At 45.1% G+C, this 12,129-nt stretch overlaps 1 protein-coding gene across 1 annotated transcript in view; it reads left to right on the top strand.

The window, feature by feature from the left end:
- Window positions 1-1,215: 1,215 nt before the first annotated feature.
- FRMD4B (FERM domain containing 4B) overlaps window positions 1,216-12,129 on the top strand; it is a gene marked incomplete at its 5' end in the record, with an annotated part of 15,142 nt that continues 4,228 nt past the window's right edge. Inside the window, 9 exons of the mRNA XM_009579126.1 lie at window positions 1,216-1,292; window positions 2,404-2,542; window positions 3,050-3,191; window positions 4,027-4,160; window positions 4,250-4,369; window positions 5,637-5,865; window positions 9,193-9,249; window positions 10,592-10,739; window positions 11,924-12,049. Coding sequence (XP_009577421.1) covers window positions 1,216-1,292; window positions 2,404-2,542; window positions 3,050-3,191; window positions 4,027-4,160; window positions 4,250-4,369; window positions 5,637-5,865; window positions 9,193-9,249; window positions 10,592-10,739; window positions 11,924-12,049 — 1,172 coding nt within the window. The remainder of the gene's footprint in view (window positions 1,293-2,403; window positions 2,543-3,049; window positions 3,192-4,026; window positions 4,161-4,249; window positions 4,370-5,636; window positions 5,866-9,192; window positions 9,250-10,591; window positions 10,740-11,923; window positions 12,050-12,129) is intronic.

Below are 12,129 nucleotides of genomic sequence, written 5' to 3'. Positions count from 1 at the left end.
GTGATTTTTTACAAAGCTTGAAGCTCTTCCATAGTCGAAGCGCAGCATGTTGGGTTTTGGTGGAGGTCAGCGGGAATGTCGCATGTCCTGGGGACTTCTGCTGTGGTGGCTGCAGCCTTGAAGGCTTTTGAAAAACTCCTGTGGGGAAGGAGGGGGTGACTGTAATGGCCCGGGTGCCTCGGCTGGATCGCTGATGTTGCAAGCTGATCTCTCCCTACTTAACGCTGGCCCTGCCTGCCCAGCCTGGGTGGAAGTTCCTCAAGTTCCTCCCTGTGGGCTCTAGCTCGGGGAAGTAGCTGGCTGTAAACTACAGCCTGTGCTGCTGCACTTGTGCACCCTGTCATCTTCAGGTGACGATCTTGGGGACATCTGTACGGGTCTCCATGTGCACCCACGCACCCTGGCACTGCTGGAGAAGGGGGCAGGAGGTGGTGCTGCAGAAACCAGCACCGTGGGGCCAGGGAACAACTCAGCCAAAGCAGGGCTGAGAAGATGCAACCCCTGATGGATCATCCCCAGAGGGTGGCTAATGCTGGTGCAAAGGGAGGGCGGATTTGTATGAAATTCTGATCCCACGGGTGCAGCTGCCAAGCCCTGGTTGACTTTGATCTCTTCTCCCAGCTGGCACTTTGCAGGAAATCTGTGGTTTCCTTGCAGAAGTATGCGTTGTAGAGTGGCTTCCTCCTGTAGCTGCTCTTTCTCTGTACGTGTTGTACCCCTGCTCCAAAATGTCATGCTGAATCTCTCACCCAGTGTCTTCAGAAAAGAAAGGTCTTGGTTTTCCCCGAGCTGCTGCCATTCCATGGGGATGTTCTGACTGAGGGAAGAGACCACAGGTGTCTATGCAATTACTTTATGTAGAGATTTTTGCATTTAATCAGAGAGGAAAGGACTTTAGCTGCCCTCCCAAAATATCTGTGAACTTCTACCGGTGAAATTAAATGTGCTATTGATGGAAACAGATGTCGTCACAGGCAAAAACCTCAATCTGCAATGCATTGTCTGTAAGAGTGTGAAATTACTCGAGGGGTATCCTATGTATTTATATTTATGTGCTTATTTTAATTGATGTTATGAATGTTGTTATTGCTGAGTCTCTGCCATAGCTGAAGATGCACAGGAATTGTAATTTACTGAAATTGTATAACCTTGGGGGGAGAAGACTGGTGATTCTTGGAGTGACAGTGCTCTGCTTCTCTCTGCCAATTCTCCTAGCTATTTCAATGGAAACAGCTGGAAAATCTCTATTTCCGTGAAAAGAAATTTGCTGTGGAAGTACACGATCCCCGCAGGTAAGGCTGGAGGAAGTAGTTGCAGAGCGGGATGAATCTTTACCCTGACTGGGGATTCATCATCTCGTGTTAACAGATGGGGATGGGAGGTGCCTCTGAGTTCAACACAGACCTGAGTTTACTCTGGGCTTTGCAATACTGAGCCTGATCCTGCATTTGGCAGGACAGACCAGGGCTGGATCTGGCCTGTGGGTGATGGACAAGTAGTGCTGTGATGTTGCAGAGGGAAGGTCACAGCCGTAGTGAGCAACCTGGAGCGACTGTTGATGTGCTCTGGGTGTCCTTCTCTCAAATTGTCTATGTGGTCCGCCGAGGGAGTTCTTGGAGCAGAAGGAGGACTATTTGGCTAAATCTGCTCACTTTACAAAACCCTTCCCCAGGAGGCCGCTGTAACGTGCCTGTGCAGCAGGAGACCCAGGAACGCAGCCAGCAAGGCCTGGCTGTGGCTTTCTTGCTCACCTTCTGCCCTCCCCTGCCTTGGCAGCCATGCTGCCTCCTCTGAGCTTGAGCCTTCAGGGGCCTGAAGGAGCACTGCTGGTTAGGGTGGGAGCTCACCCGCAGGCTGCTTTCCTGTGCCTTTCCCCTCAAGATCCCTCCCAAGAAGAAAGAGCCTTTGCCCAGGGTGAATTTCTGACTCCACCTTCCTTTCTGCTTCTCCTGCTGCCATCCTTTCTACCTCTGGCACAGGACTGCTGTGCCTCTCAGCTGGGCCAGGAGGAGCAGCGAGATGCCCTGCTGATCCCCCTGGGTCCCCCATCCTGCGCAATCTCTCCTTTCAGGGTCCCATGGCAGTCTGCTCTCCCTTTCTAGGTTTATAGCGTACCCAACCATTGGCTCAGCAACACAATTGCACTGCTGAACTAAAGGCACGGCAGTTGCTGCAGCTCTGTGTTGCAAAGCTCAACCAGGAGGGGCTTTAGCTTTAACTTTGTAAAATGAAGGGAAGGTTAGGAGGGAGAAAAGGCAGCAGTACTGGGTGGTGGGGAGAAGGAAATTCGAGTTTTCACATCTCAAAAATAAAGGCTGAGCCTTGCCTGCTTGAGAGAGGGGCATTTGGGACTTTAAACCTCAAAGACCTGTCTTGAAACTGCATTTCTTTTCACCTCTTCAGAATTTCAGTGTCAAGAAGAACCTTTGGTCAGAGTGGACTGGTAGTGCAAACCTGGTATGCAAACACTTCCCTGATCAAGTCCATCTGGGTGATGGCAATCAGTCAACACCAGTTTTACTTGGACAGAAAGCAAAGCAAAGTAAGTTGTAAAGCATAAGTTTCAACACCTTTCCTGCATATCCTTCAGTGTATTGTTGTTCCACGGATAAACTAGTCTCCAGAGGAGAAAATACAAATTGGTTTTGTCAACTTTTTGAGCAGGCTATTAGCGACAGTATTGTAATTTGATCCATTTTAGCCTGCCTGCAATTAAGGGCTATGGAAGTGTAATCATAGAAGAGGGAATTCTCACTTCTCAGTGTTTAATCTGCTTTTTCTTTTGTCTCCTTCATGTGTTCATTTTGAACACGGTGCAAACAGCAAAGAGATTTTTAGTTGCGAGATGGTTCAGGCTTTGGGGGCAGAGGGGAAGAGGAATGCCAGCACAGCCCTCTGCACTGCGAGCTCCTGTGTGATGCTGTTGCTTTAGCCCCTAATTTTTTGGGAGATGAGGTGTGAAACATCATCTTCTGTGACCCTGTGTTCTGAAAGTAATTAGAGGTAACTTGATGAGGCTGGATTATTTTTTTTTCCCAAACACCTTCAGGCAAAAATTCCTTCAGCCAGAAGTTTGGATGATATCGCCATGGATCTGACAGAGATGGGAACACCAAAAGTTTCAAAGCTAGTGACTTTGGAGGCAAAGAACCAGCTTATTATGGCCAGCAATGGCAGTTTGATCTCATCAGGTAATACTTACGTGTAAATGCAAGGTAGTGAAGTACAGTGGAGCTTGTGTATATTAAAAGGGAAAACGAGGCTAGCTGACCATAAATACAGTGACATATGTGAAGGCATGTATTAGTTATGTATCTGAAACAGTAACATCAATGGTATAATCTGCTGTTTCTCCTCCTCCCCTGTAACTAAATAAGGAAATAAAAATATGCTAGATGGAAAAACACCCATATACTGTTAGTACATGAATAATTTGATATCAGTTTACCAGGCAGTCAGTCCTTGAATGTGTCATCAAAGTCTGAGGGAAATTTGATCCAGGCTAACTTTAAGCACCTGTATTAGGAGTTGAATTGCCTCGAGCTTCCTCAAAAACAAGGAGAGAAGATAAATGCTTCCAAATAAAGCTCAGCTCTGGAGTGGACTTTAGATCTCTCCCTTGATTGTGGAGGAGGGGGAAAAGAGGGAAGGTAAAAGTCTGGCTGCCACATGTAGGTGCCTCGAGGTGAAGCCCAAGTGAGGAGCCTCAGTGTGTCTTGAACGCAAAGTCAAAGCTAAAATATCAAGTATATTGTAGTTATCCATAATGCGTTGATTTATATTCTGGGTGGTGGGTTTTTGTGGTGTATACTTGGGGACTTACCATGCAAGTATATACACTGGGGGTTTGAAAAAGTGTGGATTCCTAAAAGCCTGCTTGCTGGATGACACAAGAGCTGGACGTTGCACTTTGAATAATGTGTTGTTTTGCTGGGCTGGACTGCTTTGGGGAGATCTCCGCTTACCTGACCAGAAAAGAATGACTTTTACCTGCAAATCCTCTGATACAGAGAGTGTATTTTTCAGGCTCTCAGGATTCAGAGGTCAGTGAAGAACAAAAGAGGGAGAAAATTATGGAACTAAAGAAGAAAGAGAAACTCCTTCAGGAAAAACTGCTTCAGAAAGTTGAGGAGCTGAAGAAAATCTGCCTGCGAGAGGCGGTGAGAACTGCACCTTATGCTGGGGTCGGGGTGGGCAAGAGCCCTTTTCTTCCTGCAGACCTTCACATGGAGCCTTCTTTGTTCCCCAGGAGCTCACGGGCAAGATGCCCAAGGAGTATCCTCTGAGTGCTGGAGAGGAACCTCCCCAGGTCAGGAGACGTGTTGGCACAGCGTTCAAGCTGGATGACAACCTGCTCCCGAGTGAAGAGGTGAGCGGTGAGCACTTTGTTTTCACAGCAAAGGTGGGGTGGCCAGACCGGTGGCCAAAGCCACTTGTAAATAATCCAGCTCTTCCCTGATTGTTTAAGAGGAGGCAGCTGGGACAGTTGCTTGCATAGGCTGAGAAATTTAGACAGGTATACCGCCCTTACTTCAGCCATGCTCCCTTTGAAATGTCCAGGAAGTTGGCCGTTTCAAAAGGCCTTAAAATCCCCTGACCTGAACCCCTGATATGGCCACACTCCTTGAATTTTAATGGACATTTTGCTGCTAATTAGAGAAGAGCAGGTGCATAAAGCCAATTGGCAACCCATGACTATGAGCTTTCCTCGAACATTGATTTACGTTGGGTTGACATTGTGTTTGAACCCAGAACGTGGCAGGGGTGTGCACTGTCCCCCTTGCAAAATCATCTGTCCATGAGCATAGTTGTGTGACAGGTGACAGCAGGAGGAGATTTATCTCTGGCTTAATGCAAGTTCCACCTAAGTAAAAGCTCTGTATATTGCTCAAGAAGCTAATATGAACTTTGCTGGCAGAGACTGACTCAGGAGATACGGTAATTCAGATATATGCAGTTTCTGGACACATACCATTCCCCCTCATTCCTTGTGTGATTTGTTAACAAGCTGTATCATCCAAAGTTGGGCACTTTGCATCTGTCTTTCACTAAAAACTCGCTGCCCTGGTTTACAGTACTGGTGTAATCCATGTCTGCAGCAAACTGATGCAATTGAAACAAAATCCTACTGACCAGATTTAATAATGTGTTGCTTAGCTCTTCTGCAGCACCTTTCATCTGAGCCTCTCAAAGTTGTTTACAAACAATTAATTAAAGCCTCCAGCTCCCTATTATGTAGGTATGGTGATTTCAATTTCCATTTTTGTTTTCTCTAAAGCAGAGATATTTTTGAACAGACGTTTTCAGGCTTGGACTTGGAGCAGAAGGTTTAACAGCCTGCAGGCTGGCTTGTATAACAGAAAGGTCTAAACCTGAATTTAGGAGTCTATTTTACATCACCCAGGCTTGAGAACTTTGGACCTTTCTCAAGAGATCTCATAATCTTACACTTGTCAGAGAAATAAGATGTAAGGATTTCATGTGCTTAGATTGTCTTGTGTATAAACTTTGGTATTTCTGTGTTCTGTGCTCAAGATTTCACTTCAATACCACAAAAATAGATCTTCTATCCAATAACCTTTGTTGATAATTTCTATCCAGAGTACAAGCAAATAACTCATCTCACAAATTTGCAGGATCCCGCTTTGCAGGACTTGGAGAGCAATTTTATCATACAGCAAAAGCTGGTGGAAGCTGCAAAGAAACTTGCCAGTGAGCCAGACCTCTGCAAAAACGTGAAGAAGAAAAGAAAGCAAGAGTATGCTGATGCTGTAAAAAAGCTGCAAGAGATAGAAAATTCCATAAATGAATATAGAATCAAGTGTGGCAAAAAACCAACCCAGAAATCAACTCTTACTCTACCAGGTAGGCAAGAGAATTCCCCGTGTTCTGATGAAAACAGGAAAAAAAAAAAGGTAATTTGGCTCACTTACAAGTTTTGTTTACATCTCCTCTATATGATTTTTATCTTCTCCAAGGCAGTTAAGTAAGAAAAATAGAGATGCAATTGCTGCATCTGATACGATAAGTGCACTGCTTATAGGCTGAGGGCAGAATAAACTGCGGTTTTAGGAACAAGTGCAGACGTGTTCCAGCACCAGGTATAGACCGAAGGTGCTGTACATAGAAAGGCTAGCAGGAGCATCTCAGCCGAAACTGGTGTCTGAATTCATCGTGCATTGAGTGCAGTTCGATGTCTAAGCTGCCACGTGCAAGACCTTTCTCCCTTCCTTTCCACAATGCTTCGGTTCTAGCAAAAATAGAGCATGTGAGGTTTTTCTACAGGATCGAGGAAATAAGGATCAAAGACTTTGTTTCTTGATTAAAAATTACTGATTTCCAGGAAGACATAAATGAAGTTCAAAAGTTTATGAATGCAAATAGTGGCAAACAGATTTTTGACTAAATGCATTTGCTGTTGATGAGCACAGTGAAAGCAGATACCCTTGCCCTCTCCATTCCGAAAGTGTGATTTTCCTAAGGAAGGTGAGATTCTTGCTGCTTCATAGGATAAAGCATGGAAACTTAGAATCATAGAATCATTAAGGTTGGAAAAGACCTCTAAGATCATCGAGTCCAACCATCAACTCACCACCACCATGCCTTGCTAATATCCAAGCCAGTTGAAGGAGTTTCGGAGTAGTAAAAGCTCTTAGGTATTGCAGGTTCTTCTAGTTTCTATAGTGAGTAACAGTTTTAGGACACATTTTACTTCTCCCCTCCATGGAAAATATATATGGATAATTGTTAATGTTTAATTGATTTCTTTTTTCCCCTTTGTCCCAAAGGAAATGCTCTTTTGTGAGGTTAGTGGGGTTTTTCCTGGGAATTGCAAGGTGGGAAAGAAAATGCAAGATATTTCTGCTTTGTATATTGATAACCGTCTTACTGCCCCTTGAGACAAGACCTCTTGCCAATATGTATTTTCCTTGGAGGAGATCCTTCTCCTGTGCACTGCCAGGTTTCTGTTGGGGAAACCTTCACCATGTCCTATTCCTGTTGAGAGCTTGGTTTGGATTCTTACCCAGTACAAACCACAGCAGCACTCGGCTATCCATCATCACAAAGTGCTTACTCTGAAAGGTTGATGATCGCTATTTAATGTGGCCCAGCTAGTTCCTGATTGACAGAGATGAGGAAAACATCTGTTTTTCCAGTCTCTTGCTCACCAGTCTGGATACTAATTGTGGGAGGTCCTGTATTACCTGGGATATGTGATGTGTAGCAATGACCAGGAAGCTACTGAAGACCAGTGAGCAGCGAGAGCCCCGTGAGGCAGCATCCGTGTACCGTCACTGTTTATTGCAGGCGGTTTTTTGTCCTGTTGTGCAAACAAGCTTAGGAGTTGGTCCTTATACATTTAGCCCATCGTTTTGCAACATTTGATACGTGACATCCTTGTTTGCTGTCTGGGAAGGTGGACACGGCCAGAAGGGACTAGACTGTGTCTCAGAGGGTCTCCCTGCAGGTAGGGACTGCATGACAGCAAATACTTAGCCAGCAATAAGTTAGCTGCATTCCCTTCCAGTTCCTGACTCTTGCACTGCAGTGTGTATTTGTTTACCTGAGGCAGAGCTGTCATCTGCTTCAATTACTGATTTTATGTGTAACCTTTTCACCATCGCTGACGGTACTCTTGGGCCCAAGGTACAGGGTTTCAGAAGGCTTGAGCAGTGATGAGTCACATGCGTCTGTGAATTTGGGGAATGACTCATTGGAAATAATGTATTAAATAGTAACATTGATTTATTGACTCAAACCATAGCTATTTTCATCCAAGCCCCCAAGGGATGGGAGGTGAAGGACATACTGGACTGTCTCCTGCTCCCCATGTTCCACTCTCCCTTTCCTTTGCTTCCTCTGTAGCCCAGAGTTTCTTCTACTTTTGCAGGGAATTGCACAGATTTAAGATTTAAATTCAGAGCTCCCCCATATATCAGCATTGCAGACCCCACATGAATCCAGCAGCGTAGCTTTAGACTGGTGCTTTTTTTTTTTCCGAGGTAGTTTTTTTCCCTCCTTGCACTGGGCCCAGTTCCATATTTCACCACCAAATGGTCAAATTCATGTGAATAAGCTCCCCTGAAGCTTTTTCTCAGTGTCGGGTTGCAAGCAGAGCTGCAACCCATCCGTGGTGGTCTGACAAGTCCCTTCAGGGCAGGGGCCAGCCCTGATGTTTTGCTGTTCTTGAAAAGCTGCTCTATTTACTGAATTCTTGTAACCAGACCTTTCCTCGCAGCAAAGTGCGACAGCAAGCAAGCAACGTACTTTGCATATGCTCGTGATGAGTGATGGAGGAAGCAGGTGTCATACACAAAGTGGCTGCCACCGTCTTCTTTTGTTGCTTCCTATCCCTATTGCATGGAGGTTCACGTAGACTTTTTACCCCACGAGCACTGTGTCTTGCCAGAAACGGCCTAGGAACAGATTTTTCTATGGGTTAATTATCTGTTGTGCTGCTTTTTATCACCAGCCTAATTTCTCTGCCGCTGCTGGACTGTTCTAAACCTTACCAAGGACAGGCTGTTTCTGAGTGAGTGGTAGTGTGTAATATCAAGGTGAGAGGACAGGCAGGTGCAGTAAAACGTTTTGAATAAATAACAAAATGTAAAAGAAACAGAAAAAATTTGCAATGTCCATACAACAGTTACTGCTCTCTGTATTGTTGGAATTTGCAATAACTTGATTGAAATCAGTGGAATTATTCTGGATTGATATTAGTTTAATTGAAACAGAATTTGTATGCTGATGAAACATTCAAAAGTGAATGCCAAATTTCAAAAGGCATTTCGTACCTACCTGGTGGGATTTCAGGTGTACCTAGAGGAGAGTAGATGCTAGCAGCCAAGATCTGTGTAGGCTCCTGACTCCTATTGAAGCACCAAAACGCCCTGTGAGATCTGTTGGAAGTTGAGTGGAAAACACCTTCGTAAATCTTGGCCTGAGTCCCACTGCAGTTGAAAAAAATCTCCTTTGATAATTACTTAGGTAGCTTGCTGATCTGCAGTGAGCACAACTAGGTCACGATATACTCCAAAGCAGGACTGTCTTCAGGCTGTTGAGAGCTGAAGCATACAGATTGTGGTGTTACAAGTAGCAGCCGTCTCTGAAGCTGTAGAAAATAAACTGTATGTGATATTTGGAAATTAATGTTGCGTCTCCTATGCTTAAAGTACTTGTTTTCATTCACAGATGATATAATTCCATCTGAGAGCAGCTCCCTGTCCGATACAACTACCTATGATGATGGTATGTTGCTTATCCTTTCCTTCCTGTGAAGTGTGCCCCTTCAGAGACATTCCTTTGACTTAATGTCCTTTAGCCTACTACTCTGGTGGCTTTCGATGACAAATTACTTTATAGTGGAGGAGAAAAGAGCTTAATCAGGAATGTCTTTCCTCATAATGGGTTAGTTATTGAAAGTTTCCGCTCTGTGAGCTGATATGAGTTGTTTTTAGAGAAGGTGATTGGTTTTAACATGACCAACCTGCGAGCTGAAGGCTTTGAATTTCAAATAAATACTTCATCCCTAGGACCTGGCCAGAGGCGGATGAGGGCTGGAGGGGTTATGAGCTGGGAGGATTTGCCCAGCCCTTCTGTCCTCACAGCTACTATAAAACTTACAAAAAAAGTAGAATAGTCACAGATATTAACGATCTGTTTACGTTTATCTGTTACGTAGTGAGCTTGCATCTTGCATGGGTATGGTGTTTGCTCAGCTTACTCATTTCACACACACACCCACAGACACACACATTCACGCCCTGTTCCACAAGGTGGAAAGGACTTGGCTTGCCTCTCCCTTAAACTGGATAATCATCATTTGGGGACAAACATTATCTAAATTATTACTCACTTTTCAGTTAGGGCCTGATTCTGATCTTACTTTGTCCCAGTTTTAGACTTGTACAACCCATATGGTGCTTTAAAATGGAGTTACACCTGATTCCTGCTTGTACAAGTAGAACTAGAGCCAAGGCTTTGGCTTCTGAAAGTGTTCTCTGTGATGCTCGTCCTGCATTTATATGTATTAGTTGGAGTTTTCTGTTGGCTCTGATGGGACCTGTGTTGTGCCCTAAGCAAAGTGAGAATAAGGATCAAACCAGTGTCTTCCCAATTGCCTTCAGCCAAAATGTCTGTCGGTTGTCTTTGCTCATTCAGTCGCTTTTGAAGTCAGTCCCTTTTAGGTTGTATTTCAAAACTAATTCTTAAAATGTCGTTTTCAAGTAAAGAGCTGGAAGGTGAGGGAGAGGAACTGGCTTTTGCAGGGGCTGAGCTTGCCTGCTCGGCTCTGGGAGGGATTGTGCTGCAAACAGGTGTTTTCCCAAGGAAGTTCCACTTTGTGATCTGGCACAGCCCCAAGCTGTGTGTAATCTCTGTAGCAGTTGGTGCTGCTGAGATCTGTATGAGCCTCCACGATGTCCTGTCCGCGCGGAGGAGAGCTTGGTGCAGGCGGGAGAGCCTTTCTAGATTTACAGCTTCTGTCCTTGTCTCTGTAGTGCAAAGTGTTCCTGCTTAGGGGCCACAGATTTGTATATAGGGCAAAAATATCAAGGATTTTGTTAACAAAATACATATTCCTTTCCAACAGTCAGTGAATCGCTTCCTGTGCCAGCACAGAGACCCAGCTCTGCGCAGCTTTCTCCAAGGCTTCCTCCACCAAAGTCCCTCGGGGTGGAGAGAATTCATCTCAGAAAGTCATCCATAAACGAGCAGCTCTTGGAAACCAGACACTCCAGGTAGGGCACGTCTCGCTGCTACTGTGCTCTCCGCCTTGCTGGCATGAGCTCTGTCTTGCCCCTGCCAAGTCTCATGTTACTACGGGCACTCCAGCGGAGCCTGCTGCCTCCACAGTCCTCTGCGATTACAGGATTTGGTGATGGGAGCTAAATTTCCTGTTTAGTAACAAAAGTGTGTATAAGTAGTTGTCACGGCCTCTGAAATTGTGGGGTAGTGTAGTCTTTGTGGAGAGGTTTGAGATGGCTGGGAAATTTAATAGCAAGGGCTGTATTTAAGGAATTACTTGTGTCCACCAGTACTGTCACCCTTTGTCTCCATTTCTATGGTTTGTTTTCGGTATTAATTAAACAGCGTGTAGTTTTCCTGATGACTCTGCTTAATGGCTTCAGATAACACCAAACCATACCCATCCCTCCTGATGGTATCAGTATTTCAGCAGGTACATTGTCAAAGCATACGGAATTCGTGTAAGTCCTGATAGGCAATTCTCCATTAAGAGCGGAGTTACTGGGCTTCAACCAGCTACCATCATTAGTGCCAGCAGCAGTGACTGGCTGAGGTTTCTGTATGTATCCGTGGGATTTGGGCACTTTCTGAGCTAGAAGAACAGTTCCATGGAGCGCATCGACAGCAGTAGCTCCGCTGGTGGTTGTGTGATCATGTTATGTGGGTCTGATCTGGTGTTAGTTGTTCTCAGTGTAAGGATTCCCACTGATCTTGATATTTCTTGGACTGTCTTGTGAGCAGGCTGTTGAAGGCATGCTTAAAAATGTTTTAAAGCTTTGGGCAATGTCATGTCTTTTTCTCATCTGTCCCTCAAGATAAGCAGAACACTCCTCCACAGAAGTTGAATTCTAGCCATAGGTAACCATTTGGCTGTGATGTGCTTCATTTTAAAACCCGATTCCTTTGCTTCTCTGTTACCTGCTCTGTCTCTTCTGCTTCATACTTCTGTCCTTTGGCAGCAGCTTTTCCTACCTGTGAGGACCTCCCTTGAAGAGGGGGTGGAATTCTTCTTCGTGTTAAACAGTTCTGTTCTTTATATGGGGAAGCACATCCAGTTATGCCCTTACCTGTTTTTTCTGCCCTTTGTTTTGTTTCTTCAAGATTTAAGGTGCGTGTATTCTGTGTGCTGCGACTTGCATGGTGTTTAACCTAACTGGGATGGTCTCCTTCATTACAGAGACCCGCTTTCGACTCACAGCAGTCCTTACCGAACCCTGGACCGGCCACCCCAGCCCCATGGGGGGAGAAGCATGCCTACAACCCCTGTGCTCACACGCAATGCCTACAGTAGCAGCCACTTACAGTAAGGGGGCTTTGTTTTAAATGCGATGTCCATCTTAGGCAGCAGAATAAAAAAAGCAAATGGTGTTAAGAGGGCAAAGG

The sequence above is a fragment of the Fulmarus glacialis genome, unplaced genomic scaffold (genome assembly GCF_000690835.1).
Source record: "Fulmarus glacialis isolate BGI_N327 unplaced genomic scaffold, ASM69083v1 scaffold3216, whole genome shotgun sequence".
Classification (NCBI taxonomy): domain Eukaryota; kingdom Metazoa; phylum Chordata; class Aves; order Procellariiformes; family Procellariidae; genus Fulmarus; species Fulmarus glacialis.
This window is presented reverse-complemented; position numbering and strand designations above follow the sequence as displayed.